Source organism: Engystomops pustulosus, chromosome 5 (genome assembly GCF_040894005.1).
Source record: "Engystomops pustulosus chromosome 5, aEngPut4.maternal, whole genome shotgun sequence".
Taxonomy (NCBI): Eukaryota; Metazoa; Chordata; class Amphibia; order Anura; family Leptodactylidae; genus Engystomops; species Engystomops pustulosus.
Genome location: NC_092415.1, coordinates 173,599,364 through 173,626,234, shown reverse-complemented (window position 1 = coordinate 173,626,234; position 26,871 = coordinate 173,599,364). Strand labels below are relative to the sequence as shown.

The 26,871-nt window shown below is 39.4% G+C and overlaps 1 protein-coding gene across 2 annotated transcripts in view; it reads left to right on the top strand.

Moving 5' to 3' along the window:
• Positions 1–26,871, top strand: part of RAPGEF5 (Rap guanine nucleotide exchange factor 5) — a 186,805-nt gene that overhangs the window by 96,537 nt on the left and 63,397 nt on the right. For both annotated transcript variants that reach the window (XM_072153836.1, XM_072153837.1), the window contains 2 exons: positions 4,547–4,620; positions 15,911–16,033. In XM_072153836.1, the coding sequence (XP_072009937.1) occupies positions 4,547–4,620; positions 15,911–16,033 (197 nt within the window). The remainder of the gene's footprint in view (positions 1–4,546; positions 4,621–15,910; positions 16,034–26,871) is intronic.

The following is a 26,871-nucleotide window of genomic DNA, read 5'->3' as shown; positions in this document are numbered from 1 at the left end:
ATGATTTCTGGTGATAGTATACTGAACGTTCTCATTCTCCGAACAAATGAAGGTAAAACGGACATAGGGAATCCTGTAGCTGTAAGCACAATGTGGTAGATTTATCATTGGTGTCTAAGGTCTCGTGCACATGGCCCCCTTTTTTTGCACCCACATAGACTTCTATTGCGCAGGGTGCATGCACAGTGTGGCACCGCGCAATGACTGTGCTGAGCAACTGTACCACTGAAAGAGCAACTGAAAGAGACAGCAAACAAAACCTGTTTTCTGCCCATTTGGCACACATGTCCATGTAGCTTAAAAGTTAGACTTGACAGTCTAAGGCCAGCTGCACACAAACTTGCTCGTTCCTGGAAATAGATCCGTGTCGTGGTTCTATCTCACAGCCCAAACACAATAAAGTGATGGGAGTTACACTGCCTGGGTTACAGTTCAGCCGACAAACGGGGAATCCTAGCATCATATTTCTGCTTGATGAGAGGAAGCCCATCCAGTGCACTGTGTTCTGTCTGTGGGAGCAGACCAGCACATGTGTCTGTTTCTATGGACCAAACACATTTGTGTGCAGCTGGCCTTATACTGCATCATATTTAGTGCATCTGGTATAGTTAAGAATTGCTTAGTCTAACTTTTCGCATTCTTTTTGTCAGCTTAGTTGACACCAGAAAAATGTGCCAAAATTGTGATGTATAACTTAACCTTTATTGTTCATGCTTAAAGGACTTATACCATGTTATCCCCAATCCTTCAGATAGGTAGCTGCAAGCTATTTGTTGAGAATCCAACTACAGGAACCCCCAGCACTCACGAGAATTGACCCCCAGCAATTTGAAGAATGCCCTGACACATTTATGAAGACCATTGTTTTGGCACTTTTCCAACATGTTTGAGAAAGGGTTGTGGTTTCCATGGAAGGCCTATGTGTGTACAAACGGAAATAATCTGTTAGCCAAAATAATGAGGGTATGCCACATTGTTGCGCACAGTTTAGACCAATGAAAAGCAGGTCCACAAGTAGAACTTGAGAGTCTTAACCTGCAACAGATTCATCATTGTGATTATAGATTATAGTTGTCACATTCTGCAACACATGAATGAATTCTCCCCATTATCTGTTCTCTCCATGGTATTATTTACGGTATTACTTCTTTTTTTTTATAGGGTTAATGTGGTGACTGCCTCCCTATTATATTTTCTCTTTACCTCTAGAAGGCAACATTTCCCAAGTGATCTTTTCTAACAATGACTGACAAAACTCAGATTAGATTGCTTCATGTGAATAGTAATTGGACTTTTTACCTGGGTCCAGGCTGATGTACTAATCACTTGTCTTCTCTTAATATCATACACCCACTGCTGTACTTGGCATCCTCCACCTGTGAGACTATCAGATATGAGCTATTTTTCTGTGTAAAAAATGATGCTAAGATTTTCTTTCTTGGGATTGAGCCATATCTATCTACAGACATCTGGCCACCAAGTTACCCTGCAATGAAGGAACCTGAGATGCATAAAAGGAAAAGGTATTAAAACTGACTAATTATAGTCCTGTGCAGTGAGGCAGATACATCAGAATAGTCTCTGTGGACACACGGGAAGGAGACGCTGGTCTTGATTGGCTTGAAATATTTAGTCAGCTTGACATCCCTTACGTCATGCGATGAGTGATATGAGCCGATCTGTCTGTGGTTTAGATTATCATCTCTACAAAAATTTGGAGAAAATTGTGTAAGCGCTGCATCTTACATGGAAAGAAGAGATCTGAGACGTAAATAAGAGATGTGATTTATGTCCATATGAGGCGGCTTCCGCACAGTATCTGTACATCAAGAAGAGCTAAGTGACGTAAATACGTAGAGATACTAGATTTCTCTCAGGCTAAGAGGCATAAAAACAACAGTATACAGTTTGTGTTGGCATAAACATAAGCACCCTGGAATTGGCCGCTCTCCAAAGACCACAGGTTTTATGTCTGTTTTCTTACAGGGAAATTTCCCAAGAAAACAAGGAGATTGGAAACTTACTGAGGGTTTTCCAAGTCGGAACAAAATGTGGCTAAATACTAGGAATGAGTTAAAAACAACAAATAAAAGCTTGTATTGACTTGATTTCTAGTACAGTGATTATGCTCTTCCCACTGGGATTTGTTCACACGTCTGCATCGGTGACATGTCCGCTTAATCACACAACTGCTGCAGCCAATCACTGGCTTTAATAGTAATCCGCCTAAAACCACTGAACTTAAAGAGACCAATGGATTCAAAGGAGTAAATATAAGTACATTTTGTTGTTTTAACACATTCCCTGCATTGGACACACATCATTATTCATAGGTAGATCCTAATAAAGGAGATTTCCACCCTTTTGGATAAATGTCATTGGAATGGAAACCCCATTAAGTCACGTATGTATAAAATTGCTACATAAAACTTAGTTATTTAGCAGAAGGCACAATAGAATCTAATGCATGGAATGTAAAGCTCAAGCATCTATCATTATTTTCTGCATAACAACATGTGAAGATTAGAAATAGCTGGGAGAACCCTTTACCATCTTTATGCACTCCAACTTTTTATAACCTTTAACAGTTGCCTCTCCAAGGTTTCCAGCGTAGTTGGGATTTCAAGCCCCTACTATTATGAAATAATCAGTGCCACTACTTATTGGTCAGATGGGCGGAGCCAGGCTGTCTGCTCCCTCCAGACAGTATACCTATCCTATTGGATAATGAAACCACTCTAAAATTATACTTATTAGGCTACTTACTGTCAGATGGCTGGTCCTTTGCTCGAGCAGATAGCGTGTTACCTCCCATCTGCCAGTAGAGGGATGAAAATATTCACTTTGGTTGTTTTATTAGGTGCATCATTTCAGTGGCACCTGTTAAAGGATGCAAATAGTTGGTGAATATTTGTGAAAGATCCTCTTTAAACAGAACCTTCATTTTAAATTAACCCATCCAAAATAAATACTTCATTAAAAACTATGGTAAAAAATAATTGCCCCTATGCCCAAATTGTTCCATTCCATGGCTGCAATATTAAAAAATCTGTTTGTAAACTTTTAGCAACTCGCCTGATGTAAGTCCATTCAAACACAAAGTGCATATTAAATTTTACTTTCATTGCCCTGTCTCCTTCTTCCTGATGGAGGAATGCTATGAATACATGTGATCAGATAAATACATGGGGTAGGCTTTGCAAATGTAACTAGATTAAAGTACCTTAGGTGGCACCACCCTGGTCAGATAATTTCTGAATGCTGAAAAGAGGCATGGGAAATGGGACGAGAGTAAATAGGAGAAGCAGGACATGCCCCCTCTGATGCCATATAATGTAAGATAAACTTGATTTATGGTGATGTAAGGGAAACAACTTTTAGCTAAAAGGGTTAGGTTAGTTGTTAGGGCTCTTGTTAAGGCTCTTTGTGAACCTGTCATTAGCTGTATTTGTGAAAATGTGGTAACATATTACCTGGAGAATAAAAATGGTAAATACAAATTCCAAAATCCTACAAATTCCAAAAATTCTTAGCTTTTTAAGGTTTTGTTATTACTTAAACACTGCATTATGTATTGACAGGGTTGCTCTAAATTGTTGTATTTCATTTCAAACCTACAAGGGAATGTCCACATTAATATGTATTTCTTTCTGTAGAATTACTAGTGGAAAACAATAGGGTTTACCGTAACAGCAAAGTGCAAGAGGCTTCACCAGATCCTAACCTTGTGTTACTGGATACATATACGTCATTGAGTCTACAATACATTATGTCACACATCCGGATGCAATTACTGCTGATTTTTTCTCTGCTTTGTTTGATCCGTTCGAGTATCTCTGTTTAATTTACTTTTGATGTATGCTGGCCCTAAAAGTCACATTCCTCGAAAATAATAAGATATTAAATGTTTATATAGCGCCATCATATTCTGCAGCGCTTTACAGATCATGGGCTACATATACCAATGAAATAAGACATTACAGAGCAATAACATAGTCATAATAACAATAGGAATGAGGGACCTACTCACAAGAGCTTGCAATCTATGGATATCACTGGAGGGTTTGCTGACAGTTAGCGGCCCATATGTAACATCACAGGTTGCAATGGGTGAGGTTACACTTGGGCACAGTAGCTGTAGGGACTCATTGTAAGTAAATGGGTTCATGTGTTTGCGTGTTTATATGCATGTAGCCTATAGGATAATGCCACTGGGTGGAGTTGGAGTTATTTACACCACTCTTGTGGCAATGACCTGTTGTAATTAGTTTAATGATTATAGGAATATATGTCTACTTGTTAGAAAATGACAGCATTCCCTGGACAAGTATAGAGATCACTGAGAAGAACCGCCCACTGGACTATTAAGTCTAGAATGTTCATTAATAAAATGAAAGTTATACTGAATCTTTACAACAAAACTATATGCAATGTAATGCTACTTTTTGTATCCTAGGGTAATCATAGCCATATTTACCTGCAGTATCGATAATCCAGAGAAGGTAAAGTTTTTCCAATTAAACTCACAGTTTCTTTTCTTTTACAGTCAGCGATGAAGAAGAGTTTAACTGCCCAGAAGAATCCAGCCCAACTAACTCTGAACATACATCAGACACAGAGGTAATCTTATACTGAATCCTATATATCTGACATTGTTGAAAGCATTATACAAATACAGGCAGTCCCCAGGTTACGTACAAGGCTTGTTCTTAAGCTGAATTTGTTTGTAAGTCACAACTTTTATATTTTGTAAATGTGACTCAAACCAGATGATTTTTTTTTTTCCCTCTGACAATTGTGACAAGGGAATAAGGATGAACCATAAAGCATCAATGCAGACAAATGACATTGCAGCCCGGGACTAAAGTTTATTAAATTCAGCTTTCAGAGAGCTTACAGTGGGCAGGGAGGACCGTTTGTAACTAGGGTTTATCTATAAGCCCTTAAAGGGGTTTGCCAGTGGAAGAAAATTCGCAAAGCTCCTATCACTCCCTAGGCTAGCGTGGGGGCGGGGGGACTCTCTAAATAGACACTTTATGATCTATCTACATCTCCAGATACAGTGTGCTGACAATGTGCTTAGAATACCAGGATACAGGTTTATATACACTTTCATTTAGTTTCTGAACATTGTAGTAGTCTCTGACACATTGAAAGAGAGATTATACAGATCAGGGATGAGAGATACCAGATATACTTGTGTATAAGCTGAGTTTTTCAGTCAATACTTAATACTCACCTTCTGGTGCCTGGATCCACGGCGTGGTTCCCGGCGGCTTCTCTTCTCTCTTCTTACTTCTCTAGCCGGCAGAGTTGCATCCATGCGATCTGCCGGCTGGCGCACACTATGATGTGGCGTTGTCGCCGCTGATGACTTTCCTGGAGATCGCAGATGATAATTTTAGATGCTTTACTGGAATTGCTCACATTGAGGGCTACTTTTTTATAACAAATGTATGGGGTAACTAATATGACGTATTTCGCTGCAGTAGTACAGGAGTAACGGTAGGTTTAGTATCAGTTTTTTTGAAATCCCAACAATATAGTCATCACAACGTGTAACAAGGTTAAAAATACACACATCCATTTAAATACACACATCCAGAATTCCACAGTGTGGACACAGAGGATCAATGGGGAATTGCACTGTCAAAAAATAGATCCCAGTCTCTTTTCTCCGATAAATTCCCATCATATAAAAAATGGAGCCTAATGTTTCTGTTATTTAGATAGGAACAAATCTCCTGTTCATACACCAATTGAAAGAACTGGGGTCCAAGTCCAGGAGCTATAGGTTCCCATGTATTTAGGACTTTCTCTGTTCACTTTACGAAAGTCAGGACTAAAGCTACTAATGCTTATTAGTCTGTTTCCAGAACTCCCACAAAAACAAATGCACCAATTTTACAGTGGCTCCAGGACTCATACCCCAAATCCTATTATCAATATTGGAATCTGCATCTATTCAAAAAAAAAAACAGATTGCTTATTTTAATTCTTTTCACGGCCATCCCCTTTATCTTATACTGCTTTTGTACTAGCCAGCTATTCTACTATTTTTTCACCTGCTTTTGTGCTCTCCTGCAGGAAGGTATTTATATGGCTCTGATTTAGCTTAATTCACATTTATAAATGGCAGGTCCATTCTTCTTCTTCTTCCCGCCTACAAACAAAGATCTGCTGAAAAAAAAGAAATAAATGCAGAGAGGACGCTGTTCCAGGTTATTTGTATTGTGCTGGCCCTGCATCTAATACTAGTACATTTTATAGTATTTCTGAGTGTTTCTGTTGTATGTTATGCTTATATTATAGAGGAGCTGCTGGGTATATGGAAATCTATGAACCACAAATAGGTGCAACTATAACACAAAGTGCAGATTTTTTTTTTTTGTGACAAAGCAAACATAAACTAAATTCTATCATAATGAAGTTTGGATATTAATAGGTAGTGACTTGTTGAGCCTGTAACGCTGGAGCTCAATACAATGTAACACTACAAACCTTTTTTACTGTGGCAGACAACGCTGAAAGAGATCAATAATGTATTACATGATTGTTCCATTTCTGTGGACCAGCCAGGCACATGCTTTTCCAGTCCCATCCATTCCCCATGTAATTCTCGCATTTCCCTCTCCGTCATGAGAGTGCATTAGGTGTTCCCCCTGGGAGTGGGATATTCACAGAACGATCCGTCTTGTTACACAGGACGCGGTTTGGACGGTCTGTGCTCCACGCTTCCCGGCAAAGCCTCATTTGATGTTGTGTTATAGATAATAAACACAATCTCTATAATCCATCATCTGGCGTTGTGCAGCTCATCGCTGGGCTTCACCGCGTCTCCTGGAAATAACACTGGGATGAAAGCCGCACCGTGTTTTATTCAATTACTTTTCTACCTAATACTATTACGGCTATTTATGTGCTCCTCACCAGTGCTTGTAGGTAATAATATCATATATTGAATAAAATGAGCTATTGTTCATATTCTTGTGCTTATAATAGTAGTTACCGCCACTACAGTCTGCAGGTGAATCAATGGCCACTTCATTGTGTGATATATAGGACTTGAGGGAGAAACTAGTGAATCAATAGAGGTGACATTACATGATAAAGTGACATGCTTTGACCTGTAGGCCCTGCAAATGATATTGATGTGTGATGCTTTGGGATCATTTAAAAAAAAAAATCTGTCTTCCTTGTTTTGATAAGACAAAATTACGATTTCAACATTACATCTTGCAACAACTTTATCATAAATATATTTATTTACTAATTTTTGTAGAATCTCTTTAAGAAATATTAATAATAATAATTAGAATAGAGAACATTTTCTGCACCACTGATCATCTAATTAGCACGAGTGACAGGATGTTCACCATGTCTCACAGTCACTTATGATTGCCAGGCAGATGCATATAGAATACAATAACAAAAAGATGATCTAGTTCTTCCTTTGCAAAGAATTATGATTTGCAGTACCAGGCACAGCTCATGGATAGTGAAGATCGGACCCAGAAGGGTCCATGTATGGTAGGTTCGAAGACTCTGCTAACACCTGTGATCGTCTCCATCACTGGTCGCGGTTGTTAGACCTTCAAATTCACCCGGTAAAGCCACCGGTGTTTTTGCCAGCCACAATTTGAGGGTTGATGGGGTCCAAACTCCATCCCTGAACTTCTGACTGAAGTCCAGATTCACATTGCGGTTCAGCCTCTCTCATTCTTGCTTCTGTCGCCGAAAAATAAACCCCTTATTTAATCATTAAATGCCCTGATTTAAAGATTCTTGCCATATATGTATGACAGGGGAATAACTAGAAGTAACAGGGCCCTATAGCAAACTTTTAGTGGAACCTGGTACAATATATAACAGCTAGTTTCAGGGAAAGACCTTAATGTATTGATTTAACCGCTTAGATGCCACAGTCAATAGCAACCATGGAAAATTGCAAACTCTTTAAGGTTAAAGTAGTGGTAGCAAGCATTATACTCATGTAGGATGCTACTGTTATTATTTAATCCTTTCTTTATACACAGGTATTGGAGCACTAAATAATAAAAAAATTAAGCTTTCAACCACCATATAGATATAATAGGGCATATTTACTTACCCGGCCCCCCACGATTCACTAAGATCATGTGCCTGATATCCTGCATGTCTCGCTTCCCACTCAGGTCCGACAGAGTTCACCTTCTTCTTCCTGGTCCATGTAAGTGCATGGCTTGCAACACAATTTGAATCTTAAATCCTGCGCCCAGTCTGAATCAGTTGGATCGTGTGATGTGTCCCCCCTCTCCCCGATTTCTGTCGCAAAGAAGCCAGCGCCGCTGCGCCACAACTCGATGGCGTGTGACACAATCCCAGCGCAAACCCCTGTTAAATACCTGTCAAAGCTGAGCAAATCCCGAAAACCGTGAACAGTCTGATGAAAGTCCCATCCGCGACCTTTAGTAAATAAGCCCCATTATGTTAATTCCATCAACCATAATTTTTGGGGATTTAAATAAAACTTAATCAGAAGATCTGGTAAAATTCATAATGGGTAAGAAAGAAGCAAAAAAAACCCCCTGAAATCCGAATGGATATCTTTTTGTTTGCTACCAAACCCACATTCAGACGAAAGGACTTTTTTTCCATTCCAGATATTATGGTAACACCACGTCCATATGCCGTGTTTCCTATATGATTATTATTACTGCTACTAGCATAGGAAATGCACACTGTAATAAATGAACATAGGAGATGCCCAATTAAGGTTATGAGCAAATCATTAGGGGAAATTATTTTCTTCTGGAATCTATTAACTGCTGTGGTTTACAGTCCAGTTTAATAAACCTTTCCTCTCCAGCGTTAACCTCTCATTATACAGAACTGTACATTTTATTTCTACTCTTACATCTTCAGACAATAGAACGCGGCTGGTTTTTACAGTATTTTCCATTTTGCAGTCGGCATGTTCTTGACCTAATCCTAAAGTCATGACGCTGTACTGCATGACGTGGTATGGGAAAGCATTTCCTGCGCCGTCCTTCACCATAAATAGCGGTTCTTCAATAACTATATCCTGGCTGTCAAAGCTTCCTTTGGTCTGTACAGTCCACATCCTGCTTTACTTGCTGACCTTTTTCACTTTGTCATAGTTTTTAAGGTAGAATAAAAACGTTTCAGAACTTTGCATGAAAGATTATTGATTTAACTTAGCACTTGCTTCCTATGTGCATTAGTCCTTATAGTATATTAGTTCAGGTGTATGATAACTATGACCAGGGCAGACTGCGGCTGTGTTTGATGGTACGCTTTGCATTGTTTTTGAGTGAATACCAAGTCAGAATACATACATCAGCAGAAGGGTAATGTGAATTCTACTCAGCAAACCACAGAATGAAAACTAAGCAAATGCAGAACTCTTGTATAAGCTTCTTTCACATCTTGTAGGCGACTGAAAACTAACTTGCTTTAGCTTAATTTTTCATCACAGTTGGATAAAACACCCTGTGAAATATAATAAATGACACCCATAATCACTCCACGTTTCATCTCTACAGACCCTGTACAAGGTGCATTAGCTGCTGTGGCTTCTATGTTCAAACTAAAGGTAGCCGTAGACCAGTGCTGGTGAACCTATGGCACGGGTGGTAGAGGTGGTACTCAGAGTGCTCTCTGTGGGCACTCAAGCTCAGCACAGAGTTCACCAGACTGGACTGAAAGAATCTAACTGAAGTTCTACACAAGTCAAGATTTACTACTCAGTGCTATTTTAACCCTTTAATCACCAGGGAAGTATCTCATAGGCTCAGTGGCCAAGCATGTATGAGATATGTCCTCGATTATAGGAGTCATAACTTTGGATCCCTGGCACCTAGAATCTCTTGGCAGCTTGGGAATTAAGGAAAAGGGTGAAAAAAAAGTGTGGAGAGGACTGGAATATCTTTTGAAGGTCCTCCTGCTGTCCCCATGACTCTTCCTGTACAGTGTGACCCTGGAGAGAAGCTACAGTGGTAGTCCAGACTGCTTTTAATTGTATCAGTGTCCTCAGGAGGCAGGTATGATCGAAAATTGTGGGAGAACAGTTCCACAAACAAATAAATCAATAAATTACTGCTTATATTGGCACATTGTGATAAATGAGTGGGTTTTGGTACTTGGTCTCTTAAAGGTTCGCTATCACTGCCATAGACCTTAGCCAATTTAACAGCAATTCCTCCAGAGACCAATACACATGCACACTCAGATCCCCAAAATAAAAGATCAAAGGATGAGTGACATTTTGAAGTGCTTCTAAAGCTTCCTTAGGTTCTAGAGAGCTATTATTGGGTCCACATACTGACTAATTAAGCCGAGTGTTTTTAGCTTGTAGTCCTTGGACCAGAAAAGCAAATATTTTTTGTTATTCAGCTGCCTGACCTATTATTATTTTAGTTCCTAATGCTCATTCGACCACTATCTTTCAGACCTCTATACAAATGCAAGCATTTAAAAGTAGAGTATGCCAACAGGTGTGACCATACAAGGCTAAAGACAGTATTGGCCTTGGTGACCTGTATAAGGTGACCTATATTTTCATGTGTGTTGGTTGCAGCATGACAGTGAAAAATTGAATTTTATTCCAAGATTGTTGCTGGACCTGAAGCCCTCACTGGTGCACTCACTCAACACAGCACAACTATTGCCACTCTTCCCTGAGTAAGAGCTGAAGAAGGCTTCTGGTTATATAGGAGGAGGAGGAGGGCCTGGGAAGCAGAGTTAATGTAATGACACACCCAGTTCTCCAAGTCCAGCTACAATTCTGGAATATAAATGCATTATTAACTGTCCTGCTGTTACTAACAACACACACAAAGTTGGGGTAACACAGATCTCCAGGACAACATATAGCACTGCCTGCAGCATTGCATGGAGTTTAGATGAGAAGTGGTTCCCACCTATTCAAACTTGTTCACCATCTTTTTCACAAATGCAAGATTCTTTACATTTTTAGAGTTTATTTGCTAAAAGCTATTTTTACCACTGATCTGAGCGGTTTCTGAACAGAGTAGAGATGCCAGAGAGCGGTCATGTTTGTCCTTAGATGACCGAAGAAATATGCTGGAAAGGTGAAATAATTCTGCTGTGAAGTAGAGATGATTATCTCAGGGAAGCTATTGGTAAACGTGACAGACATGAAAGAAGATGGCTTAGTCTAAAAAATTATATTGATTGCTCCTGAAGCCCCTAATTTTATTAAATAAAATGAAATCTCTTATTGATCTGCATCTTTTTGTTATTGTCTTCATATAATACTAAAGTAAGGCAATAAGAAGAATTTAAAAAAATAAAAGATCTCATAAAAGATTTTGGTTTCTTCCAGTTTGGAATATCCTGTAGTATAGAAACCAGTTCCCAGATCAATAGGAAGGTCTTCTAGATGGAACTGATAACATTTATTCAGATTCTTGGTCTGATATTTGTTCCGTCTGCTTTAACTAGTAAGGCGCTATTGATTTCATAGAGTTGATCAATCGCTGTAATTTTCTTAGGTAAATGTCTCCTATTGCAGTCGCTCCTCATAGATTAAGGTCTCCGCATTGATCATCTCCAGGAGGTCGGGCAATTAATGCCATCCTCTATGCACAACAGATTTAGAACAAAAACAATGCATTTCCGATTGTATGTTTTTGGTAGTAAACTCCACTGTATCTGCATAGATGACTCAAAGACTATGGGGCAGATTTACTTACTCAGTCCTGTCGCGTTCCCGCGGTGCGTTGTCCGACGAGTATTGGGGTCTGCTGCGATTCACTAAGATCGTGCGCCCGAGTTCCTGCATGTGTCGCTTCCGTGCCAAGGTCCGCCGGAGTTCACCTTCTTCTTCCTGGTGCTTGTAAGTGCGTGTCTTGCGACACAATTCTAAATGTTAAATCCCGCGCGTTGTCCGAATCCGTCGGGCTGTATGACGCCCCCCATTTCTGTTGCGTGCACCAAAATCCCGGGGGCAATTCGGCGCAAAACGTAAATCGACGGGAAACCTGTCGAAAATGCGCTCCGCTAGCCCTTAGTAAATCAGCCCCTATGTATACTAAATACGGCTCTGTTGTGTATCTCAGTTTTTTGTCCTATGTAAAAAGTATGTAGTGTCACAAATACCATTGAACTTGAAAAAATACCATACATAGGACACGTAAAGTTATCTGTGATTATATACTATATATATTTTTTATTATGTTCAGGGCCATAAGGAGTATAGAAATAACTCAAAAGTTATACTCATCTTGCTCAGGTGCAGCACGGCAAGCACCCACCACACCCTCTGGCTGCGGCCTGTGATAGGCCGTAGCCGATGGAAACTGTCAATATGACACCCCTGCTGAGCCAATATATACAATCAGAGACCGGCTGTAGCTGTAACAGAGCACCAGAGAGAGGTAAGTATACATTGTTTGTTATTTTTTCTACTCCTTGGGATCTATATTTATATCTAGACAATTACTTTAAATCCTTTATTACCTTTTATTTAAGGTATATGTCAGGAACATTTGTTATTACCTAACCCAAATATGCACAAAAAATGTTACTAGGCAACTAATGCTGTATAATATGTACTGTATATTTTGTACTTTATACACCACCAATATCTGGTCAATGAAGGTCTGTCTTTCCGCATCCAATCAGCTTTGATGGATCAGAAATGTAATATCTAGCACCACCACTATTAAGTGTAGGTAGATGGACCATTCAGGAAGAGTAATTGCCCAGGGATTAGCCATCATTATTGTGATTCTAAAAATCCTCTTTGATTCATGTTATTAACTCAAACAAGACATGAAGATTTTTTTTTTTGTCATGACATCCGTCCTTCCTCCAGTGACCTCCATATTGAAAGCTGTTCCAAACAAATGGGAGACGCAGGCTTGTAATGGGCTTGTAATGGGTAGCGGGCCCTGACACTAAGAATGTAATCCTAGAGGAAGGATCCGGAGACTAAACAAAATCCAATTATTTATAGTGCTATGAATGTTCTGCTCCTCAATCCCAGGTACATAGTGACCTTCCCTGAAGGGAAGTTTAAAAATTAGCAGGAAGGATTTTTTTTCTTTGTAGCCTTTATTTATTTTGTGAGATTATGTATTTTGCAGCTATTATTGCAGTAAATGACATGAACAGTACATGACATTGTGTATACATTGTGTCACCTTGAGATACTGGATGCTATCTTTATCTTTTATTGAATTACCACTTGTCCTGGGATTTCTCTGGAATTTGGTAATTGTCCTGATTGGATTAAAGCTGATCTTCCAGAGACTTATTAGGATGGGTGACCAGATGACTTCCTGATGGGAAAGCAGGGGGACTTTTTAATACTATTAAAAGTTCTCTTTCTGACTTGGGTTCACTTTCATAGCCATTAATGGGCCATTATATACAAATGGTTGTCCTTTCCTTATGGTATTCTCTTCTTTTTTGACTTTGTCTGTTTTTGGGACTTTTCTTGGCTTTTCTGTTGGTCAGATGTATCTTAGCTGTTTTTCCTTTGGTCTTTCTTATCTAATTTCTATGCCTTGTCAGGTCCTGTCATCTTTCACATCTGGATTCTGTTGATAACTCAATGGACACTGCAGAAAACTTGACAATGGTGGACTTTGAAGGAGACTGTCTTAAATACAAAGAAAGTCCCAAATAAGCACACGCATAATGAAAAGTCTCAAAAATGTTGATTCATGTGCCCCATTATATGAAACCTCAGGAACACTGATAAAATCAACAGTTTGCCTTTTGGGCAAGATCTAAGGTTGGGAAAATAAGCAAGTTTAGAATGCAAAAAAGAGCTTATATAGTTCATTGAAGAAAGACACATGTCCAAGGAAGTGAAACCCACCCATATGTATGGGGTCTCATACAGTTCAACGGATAGACTAGGCAGTTGCTGGCCACTTGTGTGTATGGATGCCGTTTGAATATCCCTGTAAAATTGGTAACTATCAATGAATAGCAGCGTTGTCCATAAAGCAGCTACTGGCCGCCATAATAATGACTTATGTGTCTGTTTTGGTTACAATGTATGGACCAAATGTCTCAGCTCTATATGACACAATAACTGTTATTTGGAATGTGGGATGTTGTTCAAGCGTAAAATGAATCAATAGATCAAATGATTAGTAAAATTTTGGTCATCTGTTTTGTGTCCTTCCTTATTTAAGCTTTTAGTGGATACAGGACAGAATGCTCAATTACACAATCAGCAGAGAGATAAAGGCCTTGATAATGTTTGTAATGACTTATCTCATCTCATAAGAGACATGAATGAGCTCTTGGTATGGAAAGAGTCTGAAGAAGGCTTTCAGATATACTAAGAATGAGCACAAAAAACGCACAGAGAAGCTGCTTTACATAATGAAGTTATGTAAACAATGTTGTTATTATGTTTTACAATTATTGTGAGCTTTAAGGTACCATCATTAGGGCTGAATGTAACAACATTATTTTATTTTGTTAAATATTACACATTTTTTAAATTATTATTAATGAAAAATGCACAAAAGACCAAAAAATTTATATCTTTGAAATTTTCTGCAATGTGATCTTTATTGTGACATATGTTTTATCTTATAAAGTATTTTATAGGAAATTTACCATCAAAATCGAGCATGATAAACCAAGGGCACTTACTCATAGATCCAGGCGTTGTGACTGTGGAAATCTCATTTATATTTGTTATCTATGGCCTCCTTCCTTCTAGTTTCAACTATTATAATAATGCTTTTGGGCCTCATGGGATACCCTAGTACCTCTGTGATCTAGCTTTACAGACTGTCTCACCCTCCCCCCTGCTCCCTCAGCACTGAGAATACAGCAGGAAGTGCTCACTGCACACATGTTGAGGGAGCAAAGCGGAATGGGAAACAGTGCAAAAGTCTGTAAAACAAGATCAGGGTAGTCCCTCATTATAATAATTGTAAAAGTTGTTTTTAGAATAGAGGAGGCAATAGATAAGAAACATAAGATTACCACAGTCACAGTACCTGGATCTATGAGTAAGTGCAGAGTCGGCTCCAGGTCTCAGTAGACCACTGGGCGACAGAGCCTCAGTTGGCCCCTTTGCAGTCAACTCACATGGTGACATTAAAAATTCAGAAACTAAAACAGTCTCCTGTTCCCTAAAATATTCCCAAGTTTATAATACCAAACAGCCCGATCTTATATAAAGCCCCCCTCACTCCCTATGGATTCATTAGATACAGCCCCCTTCACCCCCATGGATTCTTTACGTGGCCCCCCCCCCCCCCCCCCAGCAGCACTGGGCCCCAGCACTGGCCCAGGTATGCCCAGTGCTGGCGCTGGCCCTGAGTAAGTGTCCCTGGTTTATTATGCTTGATTCTCATGGTAGATTTCTTTTAATTGTGTTGCCAAACTAGTTAAAAGATCAGAACCTCTTGGGTTGATGAACATATGTTTTCAACCATACTATGAAAACCTCTATAGAAACGTGCGTGTTACTGTTCTTCTGTAAGTAGCAGTGCCGCTCATCGCTGGACTTGAAAACTTTTTTGAGTCAAGGACTCAAGTAGATGAAAAGGAGGTGCTACAATGTTATTTTTAGGAGTGACGAGCCTACATCTCTTCATCCAATGTTACATTTGTTCCTGAGCAGCTTTCCCATGGGTTTTTAACCTCTCGTTACAATTCTTCTATGTAACAGGAAATAGGTGGAGAGGAACAAACAAAAAGTCAGCATATCAGTCACACACATAGCGGATTGTGATTTAGGGTATTTCATACAGCATAGAACTGGCACACTCGTACATATACTTACTCTCTGTTCTACGTGATCGAAGTGTTTCAGAATATATTATGAGTCCTAAGTGAACCTGTCATCACTGCCATGTCTTTCGACTGTGGATTTAAGTATTTATTTGCTCTTTCTCCAACCCTCAAGGCCGGAGTTATGTGCAAACTGCAAGGACGGGAAGAATTCAGACGCATTGATTTTGTACAGAAGCTGACCAGGGATCAGATCTTACCTTCTACAGCTAAGACACCTGACAGGAGGGAACAACAAGTAGGTTTCATATATCATATTTCTATTTAAAAAATTTTGTAAAACGCTACGGAATTTGATGGCGCTATATAAATAAAAATGATTATTATATATTATTATATGGCAAGCTGATTGGTTTATATATGACATATTCGATCCTTGACCTAACATCCACTATTACAACAAAACAATTTCTGGTTCATAAATATAATGTGTGTTCAAGTAAACATATTATTCTGATTGTAAGCTCTTGTGAGCAGAGCCATCATTCCTATTTTTGTATTAATTTACTATTCCATAAAGTCTAATTCTGTCTTCTTATGGAAGCTGCCCCTTATGAGCAGCCCACCCCTTGAGGTTTCACTGTATGATATACAAAACATCAGTAATTTTTGGAAGGGATATTTGTTTATATCTTTAAAATTTGGATAGTTACTGCAGTTACCTGATGGTATATGAGCTTCAATGACTCTGCAGATGCCGACGGCTGGTAATACATTTTTTTTTACAAGGTTAAACAATGTTATCTTCTGGTTTCAAGCAGACCTAGTTGTGTAAAGAGACTTCAATGTTTCCATAGACACTTTTGACAAAAGCTATGTTTTTAAATAAACGGGCATTCCACAAAAATGTCTTTGTATTTTGGTATAGGATGTTTTCTTTAGCTATCAGTATCTTAATGAATGAAGAACAAATACTTCTTATCTATCATATCCCCCGTTACTCCCTGTCTGCTCTTGTTTCCCTTATCGGAGAGATGATGTGCAGTATCGGCAAATGACTCTGATTATGGCGCAGTGGTCACATGCTGCACCTATTGGCATCACTGTTGATGATTGGACTGCAGGGGATATAAAAGGTCACTTAATATTCTCATAGTTTAGCACTAGGTTTAGCACTGAGGTTTACAGCATGTCAATTAAAAGCCCATTCTGTATCATGAGCATGACCAGTGTATGATGGAGGGAGCCATCAGACTCATTTGTGTTTTGCTGGTGCCAGCAGGGAGTCGGCAGTCATCCCAAGGTCTGTCCCTTGTTCTTTGCAGTGTTGAGCATGTGGGCAGAAGGTTCTGTATGATTGTATTCACAGCTTGATACACTGTACATTATACAATTGTTATAATTCATTATTCTATTCTGTTGTTTTTTTTTACTTTCTCCCAATAGCTGCTAGTCATTTTCCACAGATGTTGTGTTTGTAGCAATGTTATGTCAATGTCATCTATTGTATCAACACGTTAATTTATACAACCTTTATACTGACAATTTTGTTGCTTATACACAAGTCATGTTATTAGCTAGAAGCAAGGATATAAATACTATCTTTTTCGTTAAAGATGTGTATATATATATATTACAAAATTTTCCTTATATAAATTGTTAGGAAATTTTATGATCGTTTAACAAGGCAGTTTAGGGTCAAGTAGTAATAGTAGTAATGTAGTAGATGTAGTAGTAATAGTCTGGTCATTTAATCTTTTAGAATTGAATGTTATTTTAAAAAAATATACCTGTGTGAAGATAGGATTTTCCGTAAATGCAGTCACATAGAAATGGAGGACACCTGTCCTTGGATACGACCACTACTTCTGGAGGGATTGCACAAATAAACAAATAGTTTTCTCCTATGAATTGACTGGGAGTTACTGCATCTCCCACAGCTGTCCTGATGTAATGCTAAATCCAGGTAGACGGGCACCTCAATAGCACATGCGTGGCCACCGGCGCCAGAGTGCAAGGGTTGTCGTATCCAAAGACATCACTCTCATTTCTAAGGAACACATGGCTACATTCATGAGAAATTATCTTGACAGAGGTACTTTTTTTTTTTATAAATAACAACCAAGTGAAGAAATGTGAATATATGGCAGATTATTTAAATGAAAGGTAATACCCAGATGAGAAAACTCATTTAAGGAGTTGTTTATTACCTGTCAACAGAATGGAGCATTGGTCATGGATGCGTCCTTAGACTTCATTCATAGTCTACATAGCGGTATACTTTTCCATCTGATCCCAAATTTGTTGAGGAGAAACAGGGTGGGTAGTAGGGTTGAAGGGCTTAGCAAGTATTATGCACATGTCCTTGTTTTCTAATTATTGGGACCCATGCACAAACCTTAATGGGCACTGAATGGTTGCCATGGCATTTGCCCCCCCTCACCTTCAAGAGCACCACTTCACGCCCAGTGTCATATTAGTCTATGTTCATAGGAACCCTTCAAGGGCTGTACCAAATTTCTAACAGCACGCTAGGGTGTTTGGTGTGGATGATTTCTGGGTCTCCAATTCATCATGAGAATCAGCCGAAGAATTAGGAAAATGGGATTCCCGTTTTTACTAATGGGTGCAGTTGCAGGCCGAGCAAGCGCCCTGCCACTTTATTCAATAGTATGGAAATTGCACACAGCTATCTCTGGCACTCACATAGAGATGTGCTCTCTATTTCCAACACTCCCATACATGCTCGACCATCAATTATTGAGATCAGGATCTCTTGTTCTCTGAATGGCTGGGGAGCTACTCTCTTAATCGGATTGTGGCCCCGCAGTCTGAATGATATGCAAACGTGATACTATTCCTTTAAAGATTCACCCTCTGCTTTTAATAATAATTATCATAATTCCTTGCCAAATCAGTCCCTATCCCCATGGGGCTCACAATCTAATGAAGCTACCAGTATGTTTTGGGGTGTGGGAGGAAACCCTCGGAAACACGGAGAGAACATACAAACTCTTTGCAGATGTTGACCTGGATGGGACTTGAACCCAGGACCCCAGCGCTGCAAGGCTGTAGTGCTAACCACTGAGCCACCGTGCTGCCCATGTTTCTCTTCCTTTCAAATATTTTCCTGTAGTTTCCAGGTTTTACCATTTCCAGTAGCATTAGCCATTATCAGAAATATTCAGCGGCTAAAAGACTTAATGTTCCGCTTACGTTATACAACACCTGCCATGGAAATATGTTTTAGATCGATAATGTCTTCTGGTTCTTCCAATGTACTTTTCTTATCCCAGCTCAAGTACATGATTCAGCTGTGTTCTGGTGAGATAACAGCTTTGGCCGTGCTGTGATGGATGCCCAACTCCATGTCTCTCATTCATTATTTGAGGCAGAAATGAAATCCTGGCACATAACCATTTGAGCCCAGACATCATTGACAGAAAAGCCTTATTTGATTTCCTTTGTCTACACAGAGCCATTCAGTATTCTGTCTAAGATGCTTTTTCTGCTGATTGACTTTTTATAGAGACATATTTGAGGCATTAATCATAAATACGTTGATGTAAATGTGTCATTGTGAGCTTGGCAGAGGATTTTTTGGTACGATTTTGTTTTGCAGGGGGCGGGTTGATTTGATATTTTACCAAACAAATCCTGCTTTGTGTTCAGACGTCGTATTTGGTAAAAATGTACCATTCTTTTACTTCTTGCTGTTTGCAAGTCAGTAATACAATGTGACTCCTGAATTTTTGTATGTTTAAGAATGTTGTTATGGAGCACGATATTATCTAATAGCTGTTCTCCCCTAAAGGGATTATAAAATTGATTATAAATGGATTATAAATTGCATTATAAAATGCAAAATATTGTGGGATGAAATTTAAAAAATCATCCCCCCCCCCCCTAACTATCCCCTACCATTCCCATGATGATCTGTATTTGTCGATACTTCTTCAAATGACCTTTCAGCCAATCACTGACTGCAGGGGAGTTACTAATGCAGCCGGTGATTGGTTAGGTTCTTATTTCCTGTGTTTCAAAACCAGGAAGAAGTGATTCTGGAGAAACTGTTAAAATGGGGGATTCTTTATTTCAAATGACATTTTGGACCTTCTCTAAAAAATATAAAAATATATTTGGTTATTGGGTTGTAAAGAAAACAGGCTGAAGAAATGTGCAGTGTTGTGAATGTTGAGCGGAAGTGTATGTTATTATATGATCTATGATATGTGACTTTAGTGATTTAATTGGGTATTATGAGTGTTAAACAAGATCAAGTAGCTACCTATTAGCCTTACTCAGAGAGGTGCATTGCATATCATTAGGTTTGTTTTAAGATGTTTATTCAATGATTTTATCTAGGTTGCCAAGTCATGTTAAGAGACTTCTTATAGTTGTCATATACATGAAGCAAGTAGTTCTTGCAGAGAAACAAGGACTCATAAGTCACTTTAAAAGGTTATAGAATAAGGGAGCCTCAAGTTCAAGTCCATGCAGTTGGTTTTTCCATTCGATTTAAAAGAAAACAGCCAAGTTGACAAAAACATTTTATGAAACTTTCAGACATCCTTCAGTATCAGACTTGTACCATGTTATTTGATTCATATGTTAAATTACCTGATATACTATAGTATAAGCAGACCCGAGTATAAGCCAAGGCGCCTAAACTGGGAAAACCAATTGACTTGAGTATAAGCCGAGGGTGGGAAATGCATTGGCCACAGCCCCCCATCCCAGTATATAGCCAGCAAGCCCCCAGTAGTATATAGCCAGCCAGCTCCCAGGAGTATATAGCCAGCCTGCCCCCTGTAGTATATAGCCAGCCTGCCCCCTGTAGTATACAGCCAGCCTGCCCCCCTTGTATTATACAGCCAGCCAGCCCCCTGTAGTATACAGCCAGCCAGCCCCCTGTAGTATATAGTATGCAGACAGCCGGGTGACATCACTGGCTGTATGCACTGCTTGCCGGAAGGAGAAAATATGAATTTTTGTTACAGGGGGATACATAATTTATAAGCGGCTGGACCCAAGAGGCACTTGGCTGCCATAGGCCAGAGCACCTCCAGCTTATTAGCATTTTTGAATAAAGTGGATTTCTTTGTCTATAGGACCTTCCAAAAAATAAGAAAACCGGCGCCCACTGCCCAGTACCCCCTTAATGAACATGACATGGAGACAGTCTACCACCAGTAAATATGGCTGTAGATGTCCTTTAAATGTGACAAATGTAATATGAAGAGCAAAAATGTAGTCGGTGTCTGCTATGTGCTTAGGACTAACATATGAAATGCCAGTCTTGGAGTGTTATCTGGTTACTAGTAGGTGGTCAATGGGGGTCATTTATCATGCTCCTTTTGGCATAGCATTTGCATAAAAAGTCTTTCAATCACCTCTCCGCAATTACTGAAAAGAGGATATGACAAGGGCAGGTAAAAGGTGGAGCCATTGGGCGCCATCAGATTTACAAACTCTCTCACCACACATGCTTTGGAAGCGTTTTCCAGTTGACTCCTGGGTCCAACATGATGTGGCCTGTGTCACTTAACTTATTAGGTGCATGCTTATCAAGAAGGGTGTCAAAAACATCGGCTTTCATAAATGCCCATTTATAACTTTTTCCATGATTGAAACAGACAACAAGCAATGAAAATTTATTTCAGCCAAAAACCCACAAATATATTGAAAAGTGGTCTTTCACAGGTAATCAGGTGTAAAGAATAGGATGGCATTTGGAGAGAATTTACGCTATATAGCCATACATATCTAAAGATGAAAATAATATTTTTTGGTATGTAGAAGGTCACTAACCTGTTCTCTGCACTTATCTTTTTATGGAGCTGTGTAGTATATGTTAGTTATAATTATTAGTGATAAGAATATTATTACCTTGTTGCTGTGTTCCGGGTCAGTGTCAACAGCCTGTTAGATAAGTGAAATAAATCACATTTCCATCCAGCAGGTCTTATCTACACCACTACAGGAATTGCTCTTTTTGCCGGGATTTGAAACATAAGTTATTAGGTGAAGTGAATTTTTTAAAAAAAATTTAAAAAATGATTTTCTTCCTCAAGGCAGTTCATTCCAGATTTTATTAATTAAACAAGCACTATAGCTTTTTTCAGCTGTCTCTATAATATAAAACGGAACAACCATTTTTATATTCTAAATAAGGAGAAGAGGGTTATATTGAAATGCTATAAATAAAGAATACACTGGAGATCAAAATTACGGAACAACACACCATTTCCTAAATGTCAAGGTCACTGTGTAGTCCCATGTGAATATATCCTAACATGAATAACATAGCGTAAATTGTAAAGCACAGAATAAAAATGTCAATGATATCATTGTAAAAGAACACTGATCAAAATTTAGAGAAACCCTTTCAGATACCTGCAAGCTATTGGTGTTAATCTGGCTGCTGGTGCTAATTATGATCATCACATTTTTGGCAAAATAAAGGTTTTATGCTGATATACCGTACATATTTGAGTATAAGCCGACCCGAGTATAAGCTGGAACCCCTACTTTTACCAGCAAATACTGGGGAAACCTATTGACTCGCGTATAAGCCGATGGTGGTAAATGCTCACAGCCTCCCAGTATAAAGCCAGCCAGCCCCCTGTAGTATATAGCCAGCCCCCAGTAGTATATAGCCAGCCCCCAGTGGCATATAGTCAGCCAGCCCCCAGTAGTATACAGCCAGCCAACCCCAGTAGTATACAGCCAGCCAGCCTCCACTAGTATACAGCCAGCCAACCCCAGTAGTATACAGCCATCCCCCAGTATTATATAGCCAGCCCCATGTAGTATATAGCCAGCCAGCCCCATGTAGTATACAGCCAGCCCTATGTAGTATACAGCCAGCCCCCTGTAGTATACAGCCAGCCCCATGTAGTATACAGCCATCCCCATGTAGTATACAGCCAGTCAGCCCCATGTAGTATACAGCCAGTCAGCCCCATGTAGTATATAGCCAGTCATACCCATGTAGTGTATAGCCAGCCCCATGTAGTATGCAGCCAGCCATCCCCCATGTAGTATACAGCCAGTCAGCCCCATGTAGTATATAGCCAGCCAGCCCCATATAGTATGCAGCCAGCCAGCCCCCATGTAGTGTACAGCCAGCCAGCCCCATGTTGTATGCAGCCAGCCAGCCCCATGTAGTATACAGCCAGCCAGACCCATGTAGTTTACAGCCAGGATGCCCCCTGTAGTATACAGCCAGACCCATGGCTCGGGAAAAACCATCAAATGTCATTTAATAGAGATTACATGATTTCTGAAACAAATCAAGCGATTATACATTGTGCTCCAACTTTGATCTCCAGTTTACGTTTTAGTCTTGTTTGCACCAAAAATTGTGAAATAAAGTGAAAGTGAAATAATAATTTTCATATTAAATCTGCATCTGTGTACAAAGCTAAGAAATATGACAATGCTGTATAAGCAATGGCTACAAATAAGCTACGGTACATAAAATTAATTGGTTTGATTGGTCAGGATGTGGTCAAAGACCTCCGAGTGTGTGATTTTTAGTAGGTGATTTTATTTTTTTTGTCCTTCTATAAAAGCCAGAGCGACAAATGATGCCCTGCACCTCAGTAAAGCATAAAAGTGATTATGTCATGTGTATTTTTTATAGGTACAGTTGAACAGTTTTGATTTGTGGTGTTTGGTGCTGTTTGCTAGGCTTGCTGAACGCGATCATTTGCTGGGATGTGTTTTGGGGACAGTGTCCTGAGTCAGGGCTCATTTATCCTGTAATCTCCGCACCACTTAGAAGCACTCAGGTGAAATAATGTGACCTTGACTTGTCAAGAGCTTTAATTGTGCGAAACATTGCTGCTTTAAGGAAATCTGCAAGCAGCACCCTTATGTGCTATCCAAAGAGATGGCTATCTGCTGGTAAGAGGCCTATCATGTGCACTGCTGACATTGCCCAATTTCCTTCCACTGTAACATAAATATATACAGGCTGAACAAAGCAAGTTTACGTGTCTTGCCCACAAACATTTAGACAGGAAGCACATGTGCTTTTACATGGGAAACTAATATTTTGATAAAAATTCACTGGCGTCAATGCATTTATGAATTGCTTAAACTCATCTCAAATCATGGACATTACCAAGATGGCGAAGGTCTAAGGGATATTATGTAATTAGTGTCAACCAATAGACTATACCGTCTGATACAATTACTTGTAAAGAGCAAAAGGACCATTTCAACCATAACAAGGTGCACTTTACTAATGAACAAAAACTTTCACCTGGTGTTCACATATTGTAGTGTGAGTAAATGTTAGCCATGTTTGAAAGTTTTGTCCAAAAGTGGACTAAAAATGTTGGGGCAGATTTATCATAAAAGACCGTCGCAGACATATCTTGGCGGAGAGAGAGCCATCCTTTATGCCTACATCGGCAACTTTATGTGTTGCATATAGGATGGAAAGACATAGAATGCTATGTCTTTCCATACTGATCCTATGTAATGGGTATACACTGTTGCAGATGTTCACTCCCCCTCTCACTAAGGGGAAGGGGAGGAACTGGAGGACGTATTTTACTCTATCATTCACTGTTAGCATACAGGTGGACACATCCTAGCCCATCATTGTAAGAAAACATCAAAGTAGGAGGAAAATAGCATGATGTAAACCAAGCATTATACTGCACAAGATTAAAGCCTGTTTCTCCTGGGCAAGTTTGGTCCGACAGACTCACTCCATGCGCATGCAGGACTTACATGGTTTAGTGATTCTATGTTTGGTCCGGTTATTCCTGTACACACACGAAGTAATATTTCCGGAACCAACTTGCTTCTGGGCAAGGGGCTAAAAACTGTCTAGTCTAACTGGGCACCTTCTATCAGTCGGCTTAGTTCATGGCACTCATTTGCATGTTTTTTGGCACTTTCTTTCTATTGAAGCCACGTCCCTCTAAAAATAAGGTCTCCTTTCTCATTTTATTTGTAGTTTTAGGTGTATGAAGTTTTTCAATTGTACTAAACCAAGCCAATTTTCCTGAAGTTAACCGTAGGGTATTGCAGAACAAATTAATATGTGATGGGAGCCCAATTCTACAATTTTCCATAGGCTAGTCAGTCATCTTCTGTACTATAAAGATCAATACATTATTTTCTAAGTATTAGATAAGTATTTCTGTGTAAATGCCTTTCATTAATTATCACAGTTTATGACATTCTTGTGTTACCAGAATTGGGCGAGGCATTTGGGCATTGACGAAAATGTCGGAGAAAACTAGTTATTTCATGCTAGAGTACTTATCCTTAATTTTATTTTGTTACCTATGACTTTTTAAGCCTTACCAACGGTGTTATGCAAAAATATAAGTTTAACAAGCACAAAGGTCATAGCGTGTTTTGGCTCGCTAATAAGATTTTACTGTTAAGTTATTGACCAAATCAGATCTGTCATCTCTTTAGGCATGAAGGGGTAATATTGATCTCTTACTCAGAAGGTTTTTAGTTGTGCACGCCAAGAAATCGTGACAGCCACTTTGTAAAATGTACGTTCAGAGGTTTAGGTACTTGACCTACATTCAATTCGATATTTAAGTTGTAGTCAAACTGATGCAAGGTTAAAAATCCTGCAACAACATAGTGTATGCATTGACAGTCATCCAATATTAACTGTATGCCTTTCCTTTTTACTCTTTAACGCTTTTAGCTTTCCATAGTTTTATATAGTCTTGTATATTTTATTTGCAAGTCCATATACATAAGAAGGAGGCAACTTTACACAGAGTGTAAATCCACCTCGATTTTGCTTAGTCAATTAGTTCTTTTGACGTGACCCCTCCAAAGGGCAGAGTACTTGGCAGCTGATGCGGTGTTCTCACCGCTTCCTGAAGGACTCTGCACATTTGTTTCCTCTTCCCGCCCTTTTCCTTCTGCACTTTTGTTAACTTATAATTCTTATCTTTATGTACATCGTAGGGACTTACCATAAAAAAAAAGGGGTGAGATTTTTGTCATTTTACAATATCCAAAAAGTTTTGGCTTGGTCGTTTTTAGTAGGATGGCTCACTTCCAACATGTTTTGTGTATAAAGGTCTGTATTTTGATTTGAATGATTACTGGCTTTATTTTGTAAATGTTCTGTGAGTTAAAAACTGGGTTTATGCTGGGTTAAAGATTTATGACCCCATGGGCTGTATGCAAGTTAGCAGGTTGGAGTCTGCCGGGTGTTCCTAAAAAGGGTGTAAAATTGTGTAAATATACTATCACTCCTCTGCTTTGTTGGTCATTGTCAACAGTGATGTTACAGAAAATATATAATAATAATAATTCCTTTATTTATATAGCGCACACAGATTACGCAGAGCTGCACATACCTTTCCACGTCTGTCCCTGTCCCCAAGGGGGCTCACAATCTAAACAACCTACCAGTATGTTTTGGAGTGTGGGATGAAACTGGTGGACCCGGGGGAAACCCACGCAACATGGAGAGAACATACAAACTCTTTGCACATGTTGACCTGGATGAGACCTAAACCCAGGCCCCCAGCGCTGCAAGGCTGTAATGCTAACCACTGAGCCACCCATATATATGGACATTTAGGACTAAAACATCCAGCCACGGTTAGTCCATGATCATGAAATGGCCAAATTTCATGGGTGAACCACAATGAAGAAGACTGACTCTGAGCATTTTAGTGATATACTGTAAGATGAAAGGAGCCCTTTCTTCCTCACAAAACAAAGCACTGAACTACAATCATGTGTTTTAGTTCTTAAAGAGAACCCGTCATGCAAAATAACCCCCCTAAACTAAATATATTTTCATAGACTGCCATTAGAGAGCATTGCCTCTATCCCTTGATTGTCCCTCTACATGCCTGTAAACCTAAGCAATGAGGTCCTAAAGCTGTATGCAAATGACCTGTGAAATGTCCAATGAAGCATTAGCATATTCAAGCTGTCCACTCTATTCATGAGTGGGAGGTACAGCCACACCCCTCGTGCATGACTGACAGCCTGTATAATGATGTGAAGCTGTATAATGATGTGCTTCCTGGTACTGGTGGCCACACCTCCTGCAGCCTGTGTGTGCATGTGTGTGTATAGGAGAGATACAGCAGCTCCAGGCAGCCATGTTATAGCAGAACATGT